This window comes from Bombina bombina, chromosome 1, assembly GCF_027579735.1.
Source record: "Bombina bombina isolate aBomBom1 chromosome 1, aBomBom1.pri, whole genome shotgun sequence".
Lineage (NCBI taxonomy): Eukaryota > Metazoa > Chordata > Amphibia > Anura > Bombinatoridae > Bombina > Bombina bombina.
The window spans coordinates 67,880,769-67,903,275 of record NC_069499.1 but is presented as its reverse complement, the minus strand read 5'-3'; the positions used below and the strand labels follow the sequence as shown (position 1 = coordinate 67,903,275).

General features: G+C 43.8%; 1 protein-coding gene across 4 annotated transcripts in view; it reads left to right on the top strand.

Moving 5' to 3' along the window:
• The window catches only part of WDR20 (WD repeat domain 20), a 122,902-nt gene that overhangs the window by 63,033 nt on the left and 37,362 nt on the right, over window positions 1-22,507 (top strand). The window contains exon 3 of one of the 4 annotated variants that reach the window (XM_053697440.1): window positions 15,606-15,778. The exons of 2 other annotated variants lie outside the window; for them this stretch is intronic. In XM_053697440.1, coding sequence (XP_053553415.1) covers window positions 15,606-15,611 — 6 coding nt within the window. In that variant the 3' untranslated portion in view covers window positions 15,612-15,778. Of the gene's footprint in view, window positions 1-15,605; window positions 15,795-22,507 lie in introns of those variants that run through there. One more of the 4 variants, XM_053697438.1, reaches the window with a different exon arrangement.

Here is a 22,507-nt window from a genome sequence, read left to right as displayed (position 1 = left end):
TCTAAGACCACGGGGCATAGCAGTGGCGCCTTATCTAGACGACATCTTAATTCAGGCGACGACTTTCCAAAGAGCTAAGTCTCACACGGAAATTGTATTGGCCTTTCTGAGGTCTCACGGGTGGAAGGTGAACATCAAAAAGAGTTCTCTCTCTCCCCCCTCACAAGAGTTTCCTTCCTAGGAACTCTGATAGACTCGGTAGAAAGGAAGATATTTCTGACGGAGGTCAGAAAGTTAAAACTCTTAACCACTTGCGGAGCCCTTCATTCCATTCCTCGGCCATCTGTAGCTCAGTGCATGGAGACAATCGGACTAATGGTAGCGGCAATGGACATAGTCCCTTTTGCACGGATACACCTCAGACCACTGCAACTATGCATACTTACAGTGGAATGGGGATTATGCAGATTTGTCTCCTCAAATACAGCTGGACCAGGGGACCAGAGATTCTCTTCTCTGGTGGTTGTCTCGGGATCACCTGTCTCAGGGAATGTGTTTCCGCAGACCAGAGGGGATCATCGTAACGACCGACGCCAGTCTGTTGGGCTGGGGTGCAGTCTGGGACTCCCTGAAAGCTCAGGGCTCATGGTCTCGGGAAGAAGCTCTTCTCCCGATAAACATTCTGGAACTGAGGGTGAAATTCAACGCGCTTCAGGCATGGCCTCAGCTAGCTGTGGCCAAATTCATCAGATTTCAGTCGGACAACATCACGACTGTAGCTTACGTCAATCATCAAGGGGGAACAAGGAGTTCCCTAGCAATGACGTAAGTAACCAAAATAATCAGGTGGGCGGAGGATCACTCCTGCCATCTCTCAGCAATTCACATCCCAGGAGTAGACAACTGGGAGGCGGATTTTCTAAGTCGTCAGACTTTTCACCCGGGGGAGTGGGAACTCCACCCGGAGGTATTTGCCCAGCTGACTCAAATATGGGGCACTCCAGAATTGGATCTGATGGCGTCCCGTCAGAACACCAAACTTCCTCTTTACGAGTCCGGGTCCCGGGATCCTCAGGCGGTGCTGATAGATGCTCTAGCAACGCCTTGGTCCTTCAATCCGGCCTATGTTTTTCCATCGTTTCCTCTCCTCCCTCGTCTGGTTGCCAGAATCAAGCAGGAGAGGGTTTCGGTGATTCTGATAGCGCCTGCGTGGCCACGCAGGACCTGGTATGCAGACCTATTGGACATGTCATCTGTCCCACCATGGACACTACCAATGAGCATCCAAATCTAATTTCTCTGTGCCTGACTGCTTGGAGATTGAACCCCTAATTCTATCAAAGCGTGGCTTCTGAGTCGGTTATTGATACCCTGATTCAGGCTAGAAAGCCTGTCACCAGGAAAATCTACCATAAGATTTGGCGAAAATATCTTTTTTTTTTTTTTTTTTTTTTGGTGTGAATCCAAGGGTTACTCATGGAGTAAGGTTAGGATTCCCAGGATATTGTCCTTTCTCCAAGAAGGATTGGAGACAGGATTATCAGCTAGTTCCTGCTTTGTCTATTCTTTTTACACAAACGTCTGGCAGAGGTACCAGACGTTCAAGCGTTTAGTCAGGCTTTAGTCAGAATCAAGCCTGTTTATAGACCTGTGGCTCTGCCATGGAGTCTGAATTTAGTTCTTTCAGTTCTGCAAGGGGTTCCGTTTGAACCTTTACATTCCATAGATATTAAGCTTTTATCTTGGAAAGTTTTGTTTTTGGTAGCTATCTCTTCTGCTCGAAGAGATTCAGAGTTTATCTGCTTTACAGGTGATTCACCTTACCTGGTTTTCCATGCCGATAAGGTAGTTTTGCGTACCAAACCCGGTTTTCCTCCTAAAGTTGTATCTAATAAGAATATTAACCAGGAAATTTTTGTTCCTTCTCTGTGTCCTAATCCTTCTTCGAAGAAGGAACGTCTGTTACACAATCTTGATGTGGTTCGTGCTTTAAAGTTCTATTTACAAGCAACTAAGGATTTCAGACAAACAACTTCATTGTTTATCTTTTCTGGTAAGAGGAGAGGTCAGAAGGCGACTGCTACCTCTTTCCTTTTGGCTGAAAAGCATCATCCGTTTGGCCTATGAGACTGCTGGCCAGCAGCCTCCTGAAAGAATTACTGCTCATTCTACCAGAGCAGTGGCTTCCACATGGGCTTTTCAAAATGAGGCTTCTGTTGAACAGATTTGTAAGGCAGCGACTTGGTCTTCGCTGCATACCTTTTCCAAATTTTACAAATTCGATACTTTTGCTTCTTCTGAGGCTATTTTTGGGAGACAGGTTTTACAAGCAGTGGTGCCTTCCGTTTTAAGGTACCTGTCTTGTTCCCTCCCTTCATCCGTGTCCTAAATCTTTGGTATTGGTATCCCACAAGTAAAGGATGAATCCGTGGACTCGATACATCTTACAAGAGAAAACAGAATGTATGCTTACCTGATAAATTACTTTCTCTTGTGATGTATCGAGTCCACGGCCCGCCCTGGCTATTAAGTCAGGTAGTTTTTTTTGTTTAATCTACAGTCACCACTGCACCCTATGGTTTCTCCTTTTTCTTCCTAACCTTCGGTCGAATGACTGGGGGGTGGAGCTGGAGGGGGAGCTATATGGACAGCTCTGCTGTGTGCTCTCTTTGCCGCTTCCTGTTGGGAAGGAGAATATCCCACAAGTAAAGGATGAATCCGTGGACTCGATACATCACAAGAGAAAGTAATTTATCAGGTAAGCATAAATTCTGTTTTCTGCTCTGATGTTAATGATCTTAGCAAACATTATCTAAGATCCATGATGGGTTCCCACAGCGCAGCTGAAGGTAGTGTAAGAGAAATCTTAAGTGTGGAGAACGGTGTCTTGCTACAAGCAGCATTGAGGTATGTTAAGTCTTTTATTTCTGGGGAGACTTGATGCATCAGAACAGGCTGAAATTTTTCCCTATATGGGGAAGGGTAAGCAGTATGCACTATATAAATGGAATAGTGTACCTGGAATCCCTTTATTATTTGCCAAAGTATGTAAATATATCTTTGAGGCTTATTAAAGGGCTGGACGCTGGCAGTTGCGGTTTGCTTAAGGGCTGTTACCTTTATCACTGGCCTGAGGGAGTGCAGTGTTACAATGTTTAAGTGTATACAAGAGGGCACATTGCTTTATTTATTTTTTTACAAGCAACATGTTTGGTTTTTACTTGCGACCCATGCGGGTCTTAGTCAGGATTAGAGTTACGCACACGGTGGGCGGGGCCTATTTTCGCGCACAGTATCTTCCGGATCGCATAGCAAGCAGAGGCTGGGGCTCCGGTGGGGCCTAAGTTGTCTCGGCCTTCGAAGGGTTTTTCAAGCTTACTCTGCAGGATATGGCTGCAGTTATGTCAACTACCCTTACATGGTATTATCTAAGTTGCCAGTGTTACAGGGTAAACGCAGTAGGACAGACGTCAATGTGAATACTGAGTCCTCTGATGCTTTGTTAGCTATTTCCAATGTACCCTCACAGGGATCTGAATTGGGGGTCAGGGAACTGCTGTCTGAGGGGGAACTTTCCGATTCGGGAAGTGAGTTACCTCAGACGGACTCAGACGTCATGTCCTTTAGATTTAAGCTTGAACACCTCCGCCTGTTACTTTGGGAGGTTTTAGCGACTCTGGATGACTGTGACTCTATTGTGGTACCACCAGAGAAATTGTGTAAAATTGACAAATACTTAGAGGTACCTGCTTACACTCTTTTTCCGGTACCTAAGAGAATCTCGGAGATTATTAAGAGGGAATGGGACAGACTGGGTATCCTGTTCTCACCCTCTCCTAATTTCAAGAAAATGTATCCCATATCTGACATTGTTTGGGACTCTGGGCAAACAGTCCCTAAGGTGGAAGGAGCTATATCTACCCTGGCTAAGCATACAACTATTCCTATTGAGGACAGTTGTGCTTTTAAAGACCCTATGGATAAGAAATTGGAGGGTCTTCTAAAGAAATTGTTTATTCATCAGGGTTTCCTGTTGCAACCAACTGCCTGGATTGTACCAGTTACCACTGCGGCGGCCTTCTGGTTTGATGCTTTAGAAGAGTCTCTTAAGACTGAGACTCCTTTAGAGGATATTTTAGACAGAATTAAGGCTCTTAAGCTGGCTAATTCTTTTATTACAGATGCCGCCTTTCATATTGCCAAGTTGGCGGCTAAGAATGCCAGATTTGCTATTTTAGCGCGTAGAGCGTTATGGTTAAAATCTTGGTCTGCTGATGTCATCTAAGTCAAAGTTTTTGGCTATAACCCTATTCGGGCCTGATTTGAAAGAGATAATTTCTGACATTACGGGAGGTAAGGGTCATCTCCTACCTCAGGATAGAACTGCTAAACTGAGGGGTAAACAAAATTTTCGTTCCTTTCGGAACTTTAAGGGAGTCGCCTCTTCTTCCTCTTCTTCCGCCAAGCAGGAAGGGAATTTTGTTCTTGCCGAGTCCGTCTGGAGACCCAACCAGGCTTGGAACAAGGGTAAACAACCCAAGAAGCCTGCTGCTGCTACCAAAACAGCATGAAGGGGCGGGCCCCCGATCCAGGACCGGATCTAGTAGGGGGCAGACTTTTTCTCTTTGCCCAGGCTTGGATAAGAGATGTTCAGGATCCTTGGACACTGGAAATCGTGTCCCAAGGGTATCAGCTGGAATTCAAAGGTTCCCTCCAAAGGGGGAGGTTTCTTTCACGATTGTTTGCAGACCAGACAAAAAGAGGCGTTATTACGTTGTGTAAAAGACCTCTCTACTATGGGAGTAATTTGTCCCGTTCCAAGTCTGGAACAGGGACGGTGCTTTTAATCAAATCTTTTCGTGGTTCCCAAAAAGGAGGGCACGTTTCGACCCATTTTAGATCTAAAGAGTCTAAACAAGTTTCTCAGAGTCCTATCCTTCAAAATGGAGACTACTCGAACAATTCTGCCATTGATCCAGGAGGGTCAATATATGACTACCGTGGACTTGAAGGATGCATACCTTCATATTCCTATCCACAAGGATCATAGTCAGTTCGTAAGGTTTGCCTTCCTGGGCAAACATTTTCAATTTGTAACTCTTTCCTTTGAGTTGGCCACAGCACGCAGCATCTTCACGAAGGTTTTAGTGTCCCTTCTGGCAGTTCTCATGCCATGGGGTATTGCAGTGATGCCTTATCTGGACGATATTCTGATCCAGGCGTCTTACCATCTGACAATCTCATACAGAAATGGTCCTGTCCTTTTTGAGGACTCACGGGTGGAAGGTGAATCTAGAAATTAGTTCATTAATTCCACAGACCAAGGTTCCCTTCCTGGGAACTCTAATAGATTCCATATCCATGAAAATTTTCTTGACAGAGGTCAGAAAGTTAAAGATTCTGATGGAGGTAATTGGATTGATGGTGGCGGCAATGGACATAATTCCGTTTGCTCATTTTCATCTCAAACCACTACAGCTGAGCATGCTCAGACAGTGGAATGGAGATTATGTAAATTTGTCTCCTCAGATAGATCTGGATCTGGAGACTCTTCTTGGGAGAGATGATCCTGAGACAACCACCAAAGGGACGTGCTTCCGCAGACCCTCATGGGTGATAGTAACGACGGACGCCAGCCTTCTAGCTTGGGGTGCAGTCTGGAATTCCCTGAAGGCTCATGGTGTGTGGACTCAGTCGGAGTTGCTTCTTCCAATCAATATTCTGAAATTGAGAGCAATATTCAATGCGCTTCAGGCGTGGCCTCAGTTGGCTTTGGCCAAATTCATTCGCTTTCAGTCGGACAACATCATGACTGTGGCTTACATCAATCATCAGGGAGGAACAAGGAGTTCCTTAGCGATGACAGAAGTATTCAAGATAATTCGGTGGGCGGAGGCCCACTCTTTTTTTTTTTTTTTATCTGTCAACAATCTACATCCCAGGAGTGGACAACTGGGAAGCGGACTTTTTAAGCAGACGGACGTTTCATCCGGGGGAGTGGGAACTCCATCCGGAGGTCGTTGCCACTCTGATCCTCAGATGGGGCAGACCGGAGTTGGATCTGATGGCATCTCGTCAGAATGCCAAGCTTCCAAGATATGGATCCAGGTCCAGGGATCCTCAGGCTGAACTGATAGATGCCTTGGCAGTGCCTTGGTCGTTCAACCTAGCTTATGTGTTTCCACCGTTTGCTCTCCTTCCCCGGGTGATTGCTCGGATCAAACAGGAGAGGGCTTCAGTAATTCTAATTGCGCCTGCGTGGCCTCGCAGGGCTTGGTATGCCGATCTAGTGGACATGTCCCCTCTGCCGCTATTGAAGCTTCCATTGAGGCAGGACCTTCGCATTCAGGGACCCTTCCAACACCCAAATCTAGTTTCTTCAATGAATGTTTGTGGGCAAACGTTTTCTGAACTGGGAGTGCTGTTAACGTTTTTGTGGGCAATAACGTGTTTTGGGCAACCTTTGAGGGTACACTTGGCTTATTTTTTGGGTCTCAGAACCCACATGGCTATTTAAAAACCGCTCTGGTGCGGTTCTTTGAGGCTGTAGAGACATCGAGTGAGATGGGCGGGGCCTATTTTCGCGCCTCAGGTGCGCAGTTTTCACGCAGCAAGCTCCAACTCCTGAGGGCCCTTGTGGATGTTTTGGGCCAAATTGAAGCTTTAACCCTATATTTACAATCCCTGAGGGCAGGTAGGCGCCACAGCAGGGCTGTGGCTAGGTGCTGGGGATGTTTTTTCCGGATTTAGGCCTTAATTAAATCCGGTTTGCAAAATAAAGGGTTAAATGTTAAATTTTCTTGTAGGGCAAACTTAACTGCACATATTGAGTATCAAAAATTTGGTGCATTTTAAAGCAGTTTTGCAGAACGTGTATACTTTTTTTTTTTCTCTTAAAGGCACAGTACCATTTTTTAAGATTGTTGTGTTTTTTTTTCACTAAATAAAGTGTTTTCATGCTTGTTTGTAGTCATTACTAGCCTGTTCAACATGTCTAACATTGAGCAAAGTCAAAAAGTCCTACTTTTAAGAAAATGTTTCCCATATTAGACACCATGCGGGACTCGTGGCAGACGGTCCCTAAGGTGGAGGGAGCTATTTCTACCCTGGCTAAGCGTACAACTATACCTATTGAGGACAGTTATGCTTTCAAAGATCCTATAGATAAAAAATTAGAGGGTCTCCTAAAGAAAATATTTGTTCATCAGGGTTTTCTTCTCCAACCTATAGCGTGCATTGTTCCCGTAACTACTGCAGCTGCTTTTTGGTTTGAGGCTCTGGAGGAGGCTCTTCAGGTTGAGACCCCATTAGATGATATTCTGGATAGAATTAGGGCTCTCAAGCCAGCTAATTCTTTCATTACAGATGTCGCTTTTCAACTGGCTAAATTAGTGGCAAAGAATTCAGGTTTTGCCATTTTAGCGCGTAGAGCGTTATGGCTTAAATCCTGGTCTGCTGATGTGTCATCAAAATCTAAGCTTTTAGCCATCCCTTTCAAGGGTCAGACCCTATTCGGGCCTGAACTGAAAGAGATTATTTCAGACATCACTGGAGGGAAAGGCCATGCCATTCCTCAGGATAAGACAAATAAGATGAGGACCAAACAAAATAATTTTCGTTCCTTTCGAAACTTCAAAGGTGGTCCCTCTACCTCTTCCCCTGCTGCAAAAGCAAGAGGGGAATTTTTGCTCAATCCAAGTCAGTCTGGAGACCTAACCAGGCCAAGAAGCCCGCTGCTGCTACCAAGACAGCATGAAGGGGCAGCCCCCGACCTGGGACCGGATCTAGTAGGGGGCAGACTTTCTCTTTGCTCAGGCTTGGGCAAGAGATGTTCTGGACTCCTGGGCTTTAGAAATCGTAACCCAATTTACTTTTCTCCAACATTGGTGTGTCCGGTCCACGGCGTCATCCTTACTTGTGGGATCTCTTCCCCAACAGGAAATGGCAAAGAGTCCCAGCAAAGCTGGCCATATAATCCCTCCTAGGCTCCGCCCACCCCAGTCATTCTCTTTGCCGTTGCACAGGCAACATCTCCACGGAGATGGTTAAGAGTTTTTTGGTGTTTAAATGTAGTTTTTATTCTTCTATCAAGTGTTTGTTATTTCTCTTGTTAAGTGTAGTCAGTCCACGGGTCATCCATTACTTATGGAATATATCTCTTCCTAACAGGAAGCTGCAAGAGGATCACCCAGCAGAGCTGCTACATAGCTCCTCCCCTCAAATGTCATATTCAGTCATTCTCTTGCAGCCTAACTAGATAGGTCGCTGTGAGAGGTCTGTGGTGTTTTTTAACTTAGTTTATTTCTACAATCAAAAGTTTGTTATTTTAAATGGCACCGGAGTGTGCTGTTTATTCTCAGGCAGCATTAGTAGAAGAATCTGCCTGCGTTTTCTATGATCTTAGCAGACGTAACTAAGATCCACTGGCTGTTCTCATCTGAGGAGTGAGGTAACTTCAGAGAAGGGGAATAGCATGCAGGGCCCCCCTGCAAATGAGGTATGTGCAGTAATTTATTTTTCTGAGGAATGGAATTGACTGAGAAAATACTGCTGATACCAATGTAAAGCAAGTTCAGCCTTAAATGCAGTGATAGCGACTGGTATTAGGCTGATGAGTGTGTGTACACTGAATGTATTTTTCTAAGGAATGGAATTGACTCTGAAAATACTGTTAATACTGAAATAATGTATGAGCCTTAACTGCAGTAAAAGTGACTGGTAGCAGGCTTATTAATAACAATTCATAACTTTGCAAATGTATGTTTAAAACGTTTACTGGCATGTTAATCGTTTTTTGTGAGGTACTTGGTGATAAAACTTATTGGGGCATGATTTTTACCACATGGCCATCTTTGTTTTCTGCATAGAAACAGTTTTCTGAGCTTCCCCACTGTTGTAATATGAGTGGGAGGGGCCTATTTTAGCGCTTTTTTTGCGCAGTAAAAATTCAGTCACAATCTGTCTACTTCATCCTCCATGATCCAGATCGTCTCTAGAGAGCTCAGGGGTCTTCAAAATTCATTTTGAGGGAGGTAATCAGTCACAGCAGACCTGTGACAGTGTGTTTTGACTGTGAGAAAAACGTTAATTATTAAATTGTTAATCCGTTTTTGGGTATTAAGGGGTTAATCATCCATTTGCTGGTGGGTACAATCCTTTGCTAACTTAATACATTTACTGTGAAAAATTGGTTGCTATAACTTTTTTGGTTCATTGTTATTTCAACTGTGACAGCTTTTTGTGCTTCTTAAAGGCACAGTAGCGTTTTTTATATTGCTTGTAAATTTATTTAGAAAAGTATTTCCAAGCTTGCTAGTCTCATTGCTAGTCTGTTTAAACATGTCTGACACAGATTAATCTCTTTGTTCACTATGTTTAAAGGCCAATGTGGAGTCCAATAGAAATTTATGTACTAATTGCATTGATGCTACTTTAAATAAAAGTCAATCTTTACATGTAAAGAAATTATCACCAGACAACGAGGGGGAAGTTATGCCGACTAACTCTCCTCACGTGTCAGTACCTTCGCCTCCCGCTCAGGAGGTGCGTGATTTTGTGGCGCCAAGTACATCAGGGAGGCCCTTACAAATCACTTTGCAAGACATGGCTACTGTTATGACAGAAGTATTATCTAAATTGCCAGAATTAAGAGGCAAGCGCGATAGCTCTGGGTTAAGGACAGAGCGCGCGGATGAGGTGAGAGCCATGTCAGATACTGCGTCACAGTTTGCAGAACGTGAAGACGGAGAGCTTCATTCTGTGGGTGACGGATCTGATCCAGGGAGACTGGATTCAGAGATTTCTAATTTTAAATTTAAGCTTGAGAACCTCCGCATATTGCTAGGGGAGGTATTAGTGGCTCTGAATGATTGTAACACGGTTGCAATTCCAGAAAAATTATGTAGGTTGGATAGATACTATGTGGTACCGGTGTGTACTGACGTGTTTCCTATACCTAAAAGGCTTACAGAGATTATTAGCAAGGAGTGGGATAGACCTGGTGTGCCCTTTTCCCCTCCTCCCATATTTAGGAAAATGTTTCCTATAGACGCCACCACACGAGACTTATGGCAGACGGTCCCTAAGGTGGAGGGAGCAGTTTCTACTTTAGCTAAGCGTACCACTATCCCGGTGGAGGATAGTTGTGCCTTTTCAGATCCAATGGATAAGAAATTTGAGGGTTACCTTAAGAAAATGTTTGTTCAACAAGGTATTATCTTACAGCCCCTTGCATGCATTGCGCCTGTCACTGCTTCGGCGGCATTCTGGTTTGAGTCTCTGGAAGAGGCCATTCGCACAGCTCCATTGGATGAAATTATGAACAAGCTTAAAACACTTAAGCTAGCTAACGCATTTGTTTCTGATGCCGTCGTACATTTAACCAAACTTACGGCTAAGAACTCCGGATTCGCCATCCAAGCGCGCAGAGCGCTATGGCTTAAATCCTGGTCAGCTGACGTGACTTCTAAATCTAAATTGCTTAATATTCCTTTCAAAGGGCAGACCTTATTCGGGCCCGGCTTGAAAGAAATTATAGCTGACATTATGGGAGGTAAGGGCCATGCTCTACCTCAGGACAGGGCCAAATCAAAGGCCAAACAGTCTAATTTTCGTGCCTTTCGTAACTTCAAGGCTGGAGCAGCATCAACATCCTCCGCTCCAAAACAGGAAGGAGCTGTTGCTCGTTACAGGCAGGGCTGGAAAGTTAACCAGTCCTGGAACAAGGGCAAGCAGGCCAAGAAACCTGCTGCTGCCCCCAAGACAGCATGAAGAGAGGGCCCCCTATCCGGAAACGGATCTAGTGGGGGGCAGACTTTCTCTCTTCGCCCAGGCTTGGGCAAGAGATGTCCAGGATCCCTGGGCGTTGGAGATCATATCTCAGGGATATCTCCTGGACTTTAAAACTTCTCCTCCACGAGGGAGATTTCATCTTTCAAGGTTATCAGCAAACCAAATAAAGAAAGAGGCGTTTCTACGCTGTGTACAAGACCTTTTACTAATAGGGGTGATCCACCCAGTTCCGCGGACGGAACACGGGCAGGGATTCTATTCAACTCTATTTGTGGTTCCCAAGAAAGAGGGAACCTTCAGACCAATTTTGGACTTAAAAATCCTAAACAAATTCCTAAGAGTTCCATCATTCAAAATGGAAACTATTCGAACCATCCTTCCCATGATCCAAGAGGGTCAGTACATGACCACAGTGGATTTAAAGGATGCCTACCTTCACATACCAATTCACAAGGATCATTATCGGTACCTAAGATTTGCTTTCCTAGACAGGCATTACCAGTTTGTAGCTCTTCCCTTCGGATTAGCTACGGCTCCAAGAATCTTGCATGCTAAGTCAGTGGAACGGGGATTGCTCAGATTTGTCTCCCCTACTAAGTCTGGATCAAGAGACCAGAGATTCTCTTCTATGGTGGCTCTCTCGGCCACATCTGTCCAAGGGGATGACCTTTCGCAGGCCAAATTGGACGATTGTAACAACAGACGCCAGCCTTCTAGGCTGGGGCGCAGTCTGGAACTCCCTGAAAGCTCAGGGATTATGGACTCAGGAGGATAAACTCCTCCCAATAAATATTCTGGAATTAAGAGCAATATTCAATGCTCTCCTAGCTTGGCCTCAGTTAGCAACTCTGAGGTTCATCAGATTTCAGTCGGACAACATCACGACTGTGGCTTACATCAACCATCAAGGGGGAACGAGAAGTTCCCTAGCGATGTTGGAAGTCTCAAAGATAATTCGCTGGGCAGAGTCTCACTCTTGCCACCTGTCAGCGATTTACATTCCAGGCGTAGAGAACTGGGAGGCGGATTTTCTAAGTCGCCAGACTTTTCATCCGGGGGAGTGGGAACTTCATCCGGAGGTCTTTGCTCAACTGATTCTTCGTTGGGGCAAACCAGATCTGGATCTCATGGCGTCTCGCCAGAACGCCAAGCTTCCTTGTTACGGATCCAGGTCCAGGGACCCAGGAGCGGTGCTGATAGATGCTCTGACAGCCCCTTGGGTCTTCAACATGGCTTATGTGTTTCCACCATTCCCGATGCTTCCTCGTTTGATTGCCAAGATCAAACAGGAGAGAGCTTCGGTGATTCTGATAGCGCCTGCGTGGCCACGCAGGACCTGGTATGCAGACCTAGTGGACATGTCGTCCTGTCCATAATGGTCTCTACCTCTGAGACAGGACCTTCTAATTCAGGGTCCTTTCAAACATCCAAATCTAATTTCTCTGAGGCTGACTGCATGGAGATTGAACGCTTGATTCTATCAAAGCGTGGCTTCTCGGAGTCGGTTATTGATACCTTAATACAGGCTAGGAAGCCTGTTACCAGAAAAATTTACCATAAGATATGGCGTAAATATTTATATTGGTGCGAATCCAAGAGTTACTCATGGAGTAAGCTTAGGATTCCTAGGATATTGTCCTTTCTACAAGAGGGTTTAGAAAAGGGCTTATCTGCTAGTTCGTTAAAGGGACAGATTTCTGCTCTGTCTATTCTTCTACACAAACGTCTGGCTGAAGTTCCAGACGTTCAGGCTTTTTGTCAGGCTTTAGCTAGGATTAAGCCTGTGTTTAAAACTGTTGCTCCGCCGTGGAGCTTCAACTTAGTTCTTAACATTCTTCAAGGCGTTCCATTTGAACCCCTTCATTCCATTGATATCAAGCTGTTATCCTGGAAGGTTTTGTTTTTGATGGCTATTTCCTCGTCTCGAAGAGTCTCTGAGTTATCTGCCTTACATTGTGATTCTCCTTATCTGATTTTTCATTCAGACAAGGTAGTTCTGCGTACTAAACCTGGGTTCTTACCTAAGGTAGTTACTAACAGGAATATCAATCAAGAGATTGTTGTTCCATCACTGTGTCCTAACCCTTCTTCAAAGAAGGAACGTCTTTTGCATAATCTGGACGTACATCTTCCCTGTTTGTCGTTTACTCTGGACAGAGAAGAGGTCAAAAGGCTTCGGCTACCTCTCTCTTTTTGGCTTCGTAGCATAATACGTTTAGCCTATGAGACTGCTGGACAGCAGCCCCCTGAAAGGATTACAGCTCATTCTACTAGAGCTGTGGCTTCCACCTGGGCCTTTAAAAATGAGGCCTCTGTTGAACAGATTTGCAAGGCTGCGACTTGGTCTTCGCTTCACACCTTTTCAAAATTTTACAAATTTGACACTTTTGCTTCTTCGGAGGCTATTTTTGGGAGAAAGGTACTTCAGGCAGTGGTTCCTTCTGTTTAATGTTCCTGCCTTGTCCCTCCCTTCATCCGTGTACTTTAGCTTTGGTATTGGTATTCCATAAGTAATGGATGACCCGTGGACTGACTACACTTAACAAGAGAAAACATAATTTATGCTTACCTGATAAATTTATTTCTCTTGTAGTGTAGTCAGTCCACGGCCCGCCCTGTCTTTAAGGCAGACCTAAATTTTAATTAAACTCCAGTCACCACTGCACCCTATGGTTTCTCCTTTCTCGTCTGCTTTGGTCGAATGACTGAATATGACATGTGAGGGGAGGAGCTATGTAGCAGCTCTGCTGGGTGATCCTCTTGCAGCTTCCTGTTAGGAAGAGATATATTCCATAAGTAATGGATGACCCGTGGACTGACTACACTACAAGAGAAATAAATTTATCAGGTAAGCATAAATTATGTTTTTAAAATAGTGCTGGTATGTACTATTTACTCTGAAACAGAAAAGGATGAAGATTTCTGTTTGTGAGAGGAAGATGATTTTAGCAGACAGTAACTAAAATCGATTGCTGTTTCCACATAGGACTGTTGAGATGAAGTAACTTCAGTTGGGGGAAACAGTTAGCAGACTTTTCTGCTTAAGGTATGACTAGCCATATTTCTAACAAGACCATATAATGCTGGAAGGCTGCCATTTCCCCTCATGGGGACCGGTAAGCCATTTTCTTAGTCAAACAAACAGAATAAAGGGCTTAATATGGGCTATAAAACTGGTAGACACTTTTATGGGCTAAATCGATTGCTTTATTTGGGCATTTTATTCATGTTTATGCTGATATTTCACATTTAGAAACTTGGGGAAAGTTTATTAAACGGCAGGCACTGTGTTAGACACCTTTTCCAGTCAGGGGGCCTTCCTAGTTGTAGACTGAGCCTCATTTTCGCGCCATTACTGCGCAGTTGTTTTTTGAGAGCAGGGCATGCAGATGCATGTGTGAGGATCTGAAATTTGCTGGAAAAGCTTCTAGAAGGTGTCAATTGGTATCGTATTCCCCTCTGGGCTTGGTTGGGTCTCAGCAAAGGCTATAGCTGGGACTGTATAGGGGTTAAATTTGTAAACGGCTCCGGTTCCGTTATTTTAAGGGTTAAAGCTCTGAAATTTGGTGTGCAATACTCTTAATGCTTTAAGACACTGTGGTAATTTTTGAACAATTCCTTCATACTTTTTCACATATTCAGTAATAAAGTGTTTTCTGTTTAAAATTTAAAGAGACAGTAACGGTTTTGTTTTAAAACTTTTTTGTGCTTTGTTGACAAGTTTAAGCCTGTTTAACATGTCTGTGCCTTCGGATAAGCTATGTTCTATATGTATGAAAGCTAATGTGTCTCCCCATTTAAATTTATGTGATAATTGTGCCATAGCGTCCAAACAAAGTAAGGACAGTACTGCCACAGATAATGAAATTGCCCAAGATGATTCCTCAGATGAGGGGAGTAAACATGATACTACATCATCTCCTACTGTGTCTACACCAGTTTTGCCCACACAGGAGGCCCTTAGTACATCTAGTGCGCCAATGCTTATTACCATGCAACAATTAACGGCTGTAATGGATAACTCCATAGCAAATATTTTATCCAAAATGCCTACTTATCAGAGAAAGCGCAATTGCTCTGTTTTAAACACTGAAGAGCCAGGAGGGAGCTGATGATAATTGTTCTGTCATACCCTCACACCAATCTGAAGGGGCCATGAGGGAGGTTTTGTCAGATGGAGAAATTTCAGATTCAGGAAAAATTTCTCAACAAGCTGAACCTGATGTTGTGACATTTAAATTTAAATTAGAACATCTCCGCGCACTGCTTAAGGAGGTGTTATCTACTCTGGATGATTGTGACAACTTGGTCATTCCAGAGAAATTATGCAAGATGGACAAGTTCCTAGAGGTTCCGGTGCACCCCGACGCTTTTCCTATACCCAAGCGGGTGGCGGACATAGTAAATAAGGAGTGGGAAAAGCCCGGCATACCTTTTGTCCCCCCCCCCCTATATTTAAGAAATTATTTCCTATGGTCGACCCCAGAAAGGACTTATGGCAGACGGTCCCTAAGGTCGAGGGGGCAGTTTCTACTCTAAACAAACGCACTACTATTCCTATCGAAGATAGTTGTGCTTTCAAAGATCCTATGGATAAAAAATTGGAGGGTTTGCTTAAAAAGATTTTTGTACAGCAAGGTTACCTTCTACAACCCATTTCGTGCATTGTTCCTGTCACTACAGCAGCGTGGTTCTGGTTCGAGGAACTAGAAAACTCGCTTAGTAGAGAGACTCCATATGAGGAGGTTATGGACAGAGTTCACGCACTTAAGTTGGCTAACTCTTATTTTAGATGCCGCTTTGCAATTATCTAGATTAGCGGCGAAAAATATTATCAAATTTACATTTTTTTTTTCCTTTCTTGGTATCCTTAGTTATAAAGCACAAGTGCATATCCTTAGCAGCAATGCATTACTGGGAGCTAGCTTGTGGTTGTTGACTGCACGTTTGCCTCTTATGGTTTCTCCAGATGTTTTCATATTTTCAGCTGTGTATTGCTTTTTGGAGCTGGCTTTAAGTGTCAAAAGAAATAAGGCGGCAGTCTGCTGAGGCTTAGATACAAGGTAATCGCAGAGGTAAAAAGTATATCAATGTAACCGTGTTTGTTATGCAAAACTAGGGAATGGGTAATAAAGGGATTATCTATCTTTTTAAACGATACAAATTCTAGAGTAGACTTTCTCTCTTTAAAATAAGGAAACTGGTCGTCAGAGCTCCTCAACTGTGGAATAACCACCAAATTGTCCTGTGACTTGAGGTCCTTGAAAAGAAAAATCTCTAACTTTACAAATTGATCTTGTAAAAACTGTAAATTAAAAAGCCCTACCTTGTGTCTGTGTATAGCTATGTAAAGATGTAACTATTTGTACAATATGTAATGTATTGCTGGCACATGCACGGACATAAAAGCAAGAGCAGTCTCAATATATTTTTTCCTGTTAAAACATTTTATAAAATGTCCCTTTAAGCTTTTTAGACCTTAGCGATTGTGTGGAGTCCCTTTTAAAGGTTCATAAAACCAAAAAATGTCTCATGATTCAAATAACATACAAACTTAAACAACTTTCCAATTTACTTTTTACTACTATGAAATTAACTTCATCTTGGTATCCTTTGTTGGAGTAGCAGCAATGCACTACAGGAAGCTAGCTGATCAGGCAAGCCAATGTCAAGAGGTATATATGTTCAGCCACCAATCTGCAGCTAGCTCTTAGTAGTTCATGGCTGCTCCTGAGCCTACCTATGAATGTTTCTCTGGTAAGATGTATCAAGTCCATGGATTTATCCTTACTTGTGGGATATTCTCCTCCCCTACAGGAAGTGGCAAAGAGAGCACCCACAGCATAGCTGCCTATATAGCTCCCCCCTTAGCTCCACCCCCCAGTCATTCGCTTTGCCTACTCTAAGTAACTAGGAAGTGCAGAGCGAGTGTGGTGACATAAATGTTAGTTTTTCTCTTGTAAGGTGTATCCAGTCCACGGATCATCCATTACTTGTGAGACATTCTCATTCCCAACAGGAAGTTGCAAGAGGACACCCACAGCAGAGCTGTTATATAGCTCCTCCCCTAACTGCCATATCCAGTCATTCTCTTGCAACTCTCAACACGCATGGAGGTAGTAAGAGAGAGTGGGGAAATATAGTTAGTTTTTTATCTTCAATCAAAAGTTTATTTTAAATGGTACCGGAGTTGTACTATTTTATCCCAGGCAGTAAATAGAAGAAGAATCTGCCCGAGTTTTCTATGATCTTAGCAGGTTGTAACTAAGATCCATTGCTGTTCTCACATATGTCTGAGGAGAGAGGTAACGGCGTGCAGGTTACTCTGCTATGAGGTATGTGCAGTTACAATTTTTTCTAGAAATGGAAAATGCTAGAAAATGCTGCTGATACCGGATTAATGTAAGTTAAGCCTGAATACAGTGATTTAATAGCGACTGGTATCATGCTTACTCTCAGGGGTAATACCCTTATAAAATTGCAATATAAAACGTTTGCTTGCATGTTTAATCGTTTTTATATGTGCTTTGGTGATAAAACTTTATTGGGGCCTAGTTTTTCCCACATGGCTGGCTTAAATTTTGCCTAGAAACGGTTTCCTGAGGCTTTCCACTGTTGTAGTATGAGTGGGAGGGGCCTATTTTAGCGCTTTTTTGCGCAGTTAAAATTACAGAGACATCCAGCTTCCCTCAAAGTCCCCTGAATGCTATAGGACATCTCTAAAGGGCTCAAAGGCTTTCCAAAGTCGTTTATTGGGGAAGGTAGGGCCACAGCTGAGCTGTGGCAGTTTGTTGTGACTGTTAAAAAAAAGTGTCGTTTTTTGGGATCCGTTTTTTGAACTAAGGGGTTAATCATCCATTTGCAAGTGGGTGCAAAGCTCTGTTAGCTTATTACATACACTGTAAAAATTTCGTTTGATTTACTGCCTTTTTTCACTGTTTTTCAAATTTTGACAATTTGTTTCTCTTAAAGGCACAGTACCGTTTTTTATATTTGCTTGTTAACTTGATTTAAAGTGTTTTCCAAGCTTGCTAGTCTCATTTAAGAAATAAAGATCATATTTTGTCTTTAAAAAATTTATCACCAGAGGAATCTGACGAGGGGGAAGTTATGCCGACTAACTCTCCCCACGTGTCAGATCCTTTGACTCCCGCTCAAGGGACTCACGCTCAAATGGTGCCAAGTACATCTAGGGCACCCATAGCGATTACTTTACAAGACATGGCGGCAGTCATGGATAATACACTGTCAGCGGTATTAGCCAGACTACCTGAATTTAGAGGTAAGCGAGATAGCTCTGGGGTTAGACGAAATGCAGAGCATACTGACTCTTTAAGAACCATGTCTGATACTGCCTCACAATATGCAGAAAGCTGAGGAAGGAGAGCTTCAGTCTCTGGGTGATGTGTCTGATTCTGATATTTCTACATTTAAATTTAAGCTTGAACACCTCCGCGTGTTGCTCAGGGAGGTTTTAGCTGCTCTGAATGACTGTGATACAATTGCAGTGCCAGAGAAATTGTGTAGACTGGATAAATACTATGCAGTGCCGGTGTGTACTGATGTTTTTCCAATACCTAAAAGGTTTACAGAAATTATTACTAAGGAGTGGGACAGACCCGGTGTGCCGTTTTTTCCCCCCCCCTCCTATTTTTAGAAAAATGTTTCCAATAGACGCCACCACACGGGACTTATGGCAGACAGTCCCTAAGGTGGAGGGAGCAGTTTCTACTATAGCAAAGCGTACTACTATCCCTGTCGAGGACAGTTGTGCTTTTTTAGATCCAATGGATAAAAAGTTAGAGGTTTACCTTAAGAAAATGTTTATTCAACAAGGTTTTATCCTACAACCCCTTGCATGCATTGCTCCTGTCACTGCTGCTGCGGCGTTCTGGTTTGAGTCTCTGGAAGAGGCTTTACAGGTAGCGACTCCATTGGATGACATACTTGGCAAGCTTAGAGCACTTAAGCTAGCCAATTGTTTTGTTTCTGATGCCATTGTTCATTTGACTAAACTAACGGCTAAGAATTCTGGTTTTGCTATACAGGCGCGCAGGGCGCTATGGCTTAAATCATGGTCAGCTGACGTGACTTCAAAATCTAAGCTACTTAACATTCCCTTCAAGGGGCAGACCCTATTCGGGCCTGGTTTGAAGGAGATTATTGCTGATATCACTGGAGGAAAAGGTCATGCCCTTCCTCAGGACAGGTCCAAATCAAGGGCCAAACAGTCTAATTTTCGTGCCTTTCGAAACTTCAAGGCAGGTGCAGCATCAACTTCCTCTAATGCAAAACAAGAGGAAACTTTTGCTCAGTCCAAGACGGTCTGGAGACCAAATCAGGCCTGGAACAAAGGTAAGCAGGCCAAAAATCCTGCTGCTGCCTCTAAGACAGCATGAAGGAACGGCCCCCTATCCGGTAACTGATCTAGTAGGGGGCAGACTTTCACTCTTCGCCCAGGCATGGGCAAGAGATGTCCAGGATCCCTGGGCGTTGGAAATTATATCCCAGGTATATCTTCTGGACTTCAAAGTTTCCCCCCCAAAAGGGAGATTTCACCTTTCACAATTATCTGCAAACCAGATAAAGAGAGAGGCATTCTTACACTGTGTACGAGACCTCCTAGTTATGGGAGTGATCCATCCAGTTCCAAAGGAGGAACTGGGACAGTGTTTTTACTCAAATCTGTTTGTGGTTCCCAAAAAAGAGGGAACCTTCAGACCAATTTTGGATCTAAAGATCTTAAACAAATTCCTCAGAGTTCCATCATTCAAGATGGTAACTTTTCGTACCATCCTACCTATGATCCAGGAGGGTCAATATATATGACTACAGTGGATTTAAAGGATGCTTATCTTCACATTCCGATACACAAAGATCATCGGTTTCTCAGGTTTGCCTTTCTAGACAGGCATTACCTGTTTGTAGCTCTTCCCTTTTGGATTAGCTACAGCCCCAAGAATCTTTATGAAGGTTCTGGGGTCGCTTCTGGTGGTCCTAAGGCCGCGGGGCATAGCAGTGGCCCCTTATTTAGACGACATCCTGATACAGGCGTCAAACTTCCAAATTGCCAAGTCTCATACGGACGTAGTTCTGGCATTTCTGAGATCGCATGGTTGGAAAGTGAACGAGGAAAAGAGTTCTCTATCACCACTCACAAAAGTTTCCTTCCTAGGGACTCTGATAGATTCTGTAGAAATGAAAATTTACCTGACGGAGTCCAGGTTATCAAAGCTTCTAAATTCCTGCCGTGTTCTTCATTCCATTCCGTGCCCTTCGGTGGCTCAGTGCATGGAAGTAATCGGCTTAATGGTAGCGGCAATGGACATAGTGCCGTTTGCACGCCTACATCTCAGACCGCTGCAACTATGCATGCTCAGTCAGTGGAACGGGGATTACGCAGATTTGTCCCCTCTACTAAATCTGGATCAAGAGACCAGGGATTCTCTTCTCTGGTGGTTATCTCAGGTCCATCTGTCCAAGGGTATGACCTTCCGCAGGCCAGATTGGACAATAGTAACAACAGATGCCAGCCTTCTAGGTTGGGGTGCCGTCTGGAACTCCCTGAAGGCTCAGGGATCGTGGACTCAGGAGGAGACACTCCTTCCAATAAATTTTCTGGAACTGAGAGCGATATTCAATGCTCTTCAGGCTTGGCCTCAGTTAGCAACTCTGAGGTACATCAGATTTCAGTCGGACAACATCACGACTGGCTTACATCAACCATCAAGGGGGAACAAGAAGTTCCCTAGCGATGTTAGAAGTCTCAAGGATAATTCGCTGGGCAGAGACTCTTGCCACCTATCAGCTATCCATATCCCAGGTGTAGAGAACTGGGAGGCGGATTTTCTAAGTCGTCAGACTTTTCATCCGGGGGAGTGGGAACTCCATCCGGAGGTGTTTGCACAATTGATTCATCGTTGGGGCAAACCAGAACTGGATCTCATGGCGTCTCGTCAGAACGCCAAGCTTCCTTGTTACGGATCCGGGTCCAGGGCTCCCAAGGCGACGCTGATAGATGCTCTAGCAGCGCCCTGGTCTTTCAACCTGGCTTATGTGTTTCCACCGTTTCCTCTGCTCCCTCGACTGATTGCCAAGATCAAGCAGGAGAGAGCATCAGTGATTTTGATAGCGCATGCGTGGCCACTCAAGACCTGGTATGCAGATCTAGTGGACATGTCATCCTTTCCACCATGGACTCTGCCTCTGAGACAGGACCTTCTACTTCAGGGTCCTTTCAACCATCCAAATCTAATTTCTCCAACATAGGTGTGTCCGGTCCACGGCGTCATCCTTACTTGTGGGATATTCTCTTCCCCAACAGGAAATGGCAAAGAGCCCAGCAAAGCTGGTCACATGATCCCTCCTAGGCTCCGCCTTCCCCAGTCATTCTCTTTGCCGTTGCACAGGCAACATCTCCACGGAGATGGTTAAGAGTTTTTTGGTGTTTAAATGTAGTTTTATTCTTCAATCAAGAGTTTGTTATTTTAAAATAGTGCTGGTATGTACTATTTACTCTGAAACAGAAAAGAGATGAAGATTTCTGTTTGTATGAGGAAGATGATTTTAGCAACCGTTACTAAAATCGATGGCTGTTTCCACACAGGACTGTTGAGATGAAGTAACTTCAGTTGGGGGAAACAGTGGGCAGACTTTGCTGCTTGAGGTATGACACATTTCTAACAAGACTTGGTAATGCTGGAAGCTGTCATTTTCCCTATGGGATCCGGTAAGCCATTTTCTTAGTTTTAAATATAAGAATAAAGGGCTTCACAAGGGCTTTAAAGACTGGTAGACATTTTTCTGGGCTAAAACGATTACTTTATAAGCATATTTAATGGTTTATAACTTTGAAGAGTTATTTTAATCTTGGGAATTGTGTTAAAAAAACGGCAGGCACTGTATTGGACACCTTTTTCACTGGGGGCCTTTTCTAGTCATAGGCAGAGCCTCATTTTCGCGCCACTAATGCGCAGTTGTTTTTGAGAAGCAAGGCATGCAGATGCATGTGTGAGGAGCTCAGATCCACTGAAAAAGCTTATTGAAGGCGTCATTTGGTATCGTATTCCCCTCTGGGCTTGGTTGGGTCTCAGCAAAGCAGATACCAGGGACTGTATAGGGGTTAAATGTAAAAACGGCTCCGGTTCCGTTATTTTAAGAGTTAAAGCTTTCAAATTTGGTGTGCAATACTTTTAAGGCTTTAAGACACTGTGGTGAAATTTTGGTGAATTTTGAACAATTCTTTCATACTTTTTCACATATTCAGTAATAAAGTGTGTTCAGTTTAAAATTTAAAGTGACAGTAACGGTTTTATTTTAAAACGTTTTTTGTGCTTTATCAAGTTTATGCCTATTAACATGTCTGAACCATCAGATAGACGATGTTCTGTATGTTCGGAAGCCAAGGTTCCTCTCCATTTAAATATATGTGATGAATGTGACAAACAAAGTAGGGACAATGATGCCACTGATAATAATGTTGCCCAAAATGATTCCTTAAGTGAGGGGAGTAAGCATGGTACTGCATCATCTCCTATGTCTACACCAGTCTTGCCCACTCAGGAGGTCCCTAGTTCATCTAGTGCGCCAATCCTCCTTACTATGCAACAATTAACGGCTGTAATGGATAATTCTATTAAAAACATTTTAGCCAAAATGCCCACTTATCAGCGAAAGCGCGACTGCTCTGTTTTAGATACTGAAGAGCATGAGGACGCTGATGATAATGGTTCTGACATGCCCTTACACCAGTCTGAAGGGGCCAGGGAGGTTTTGT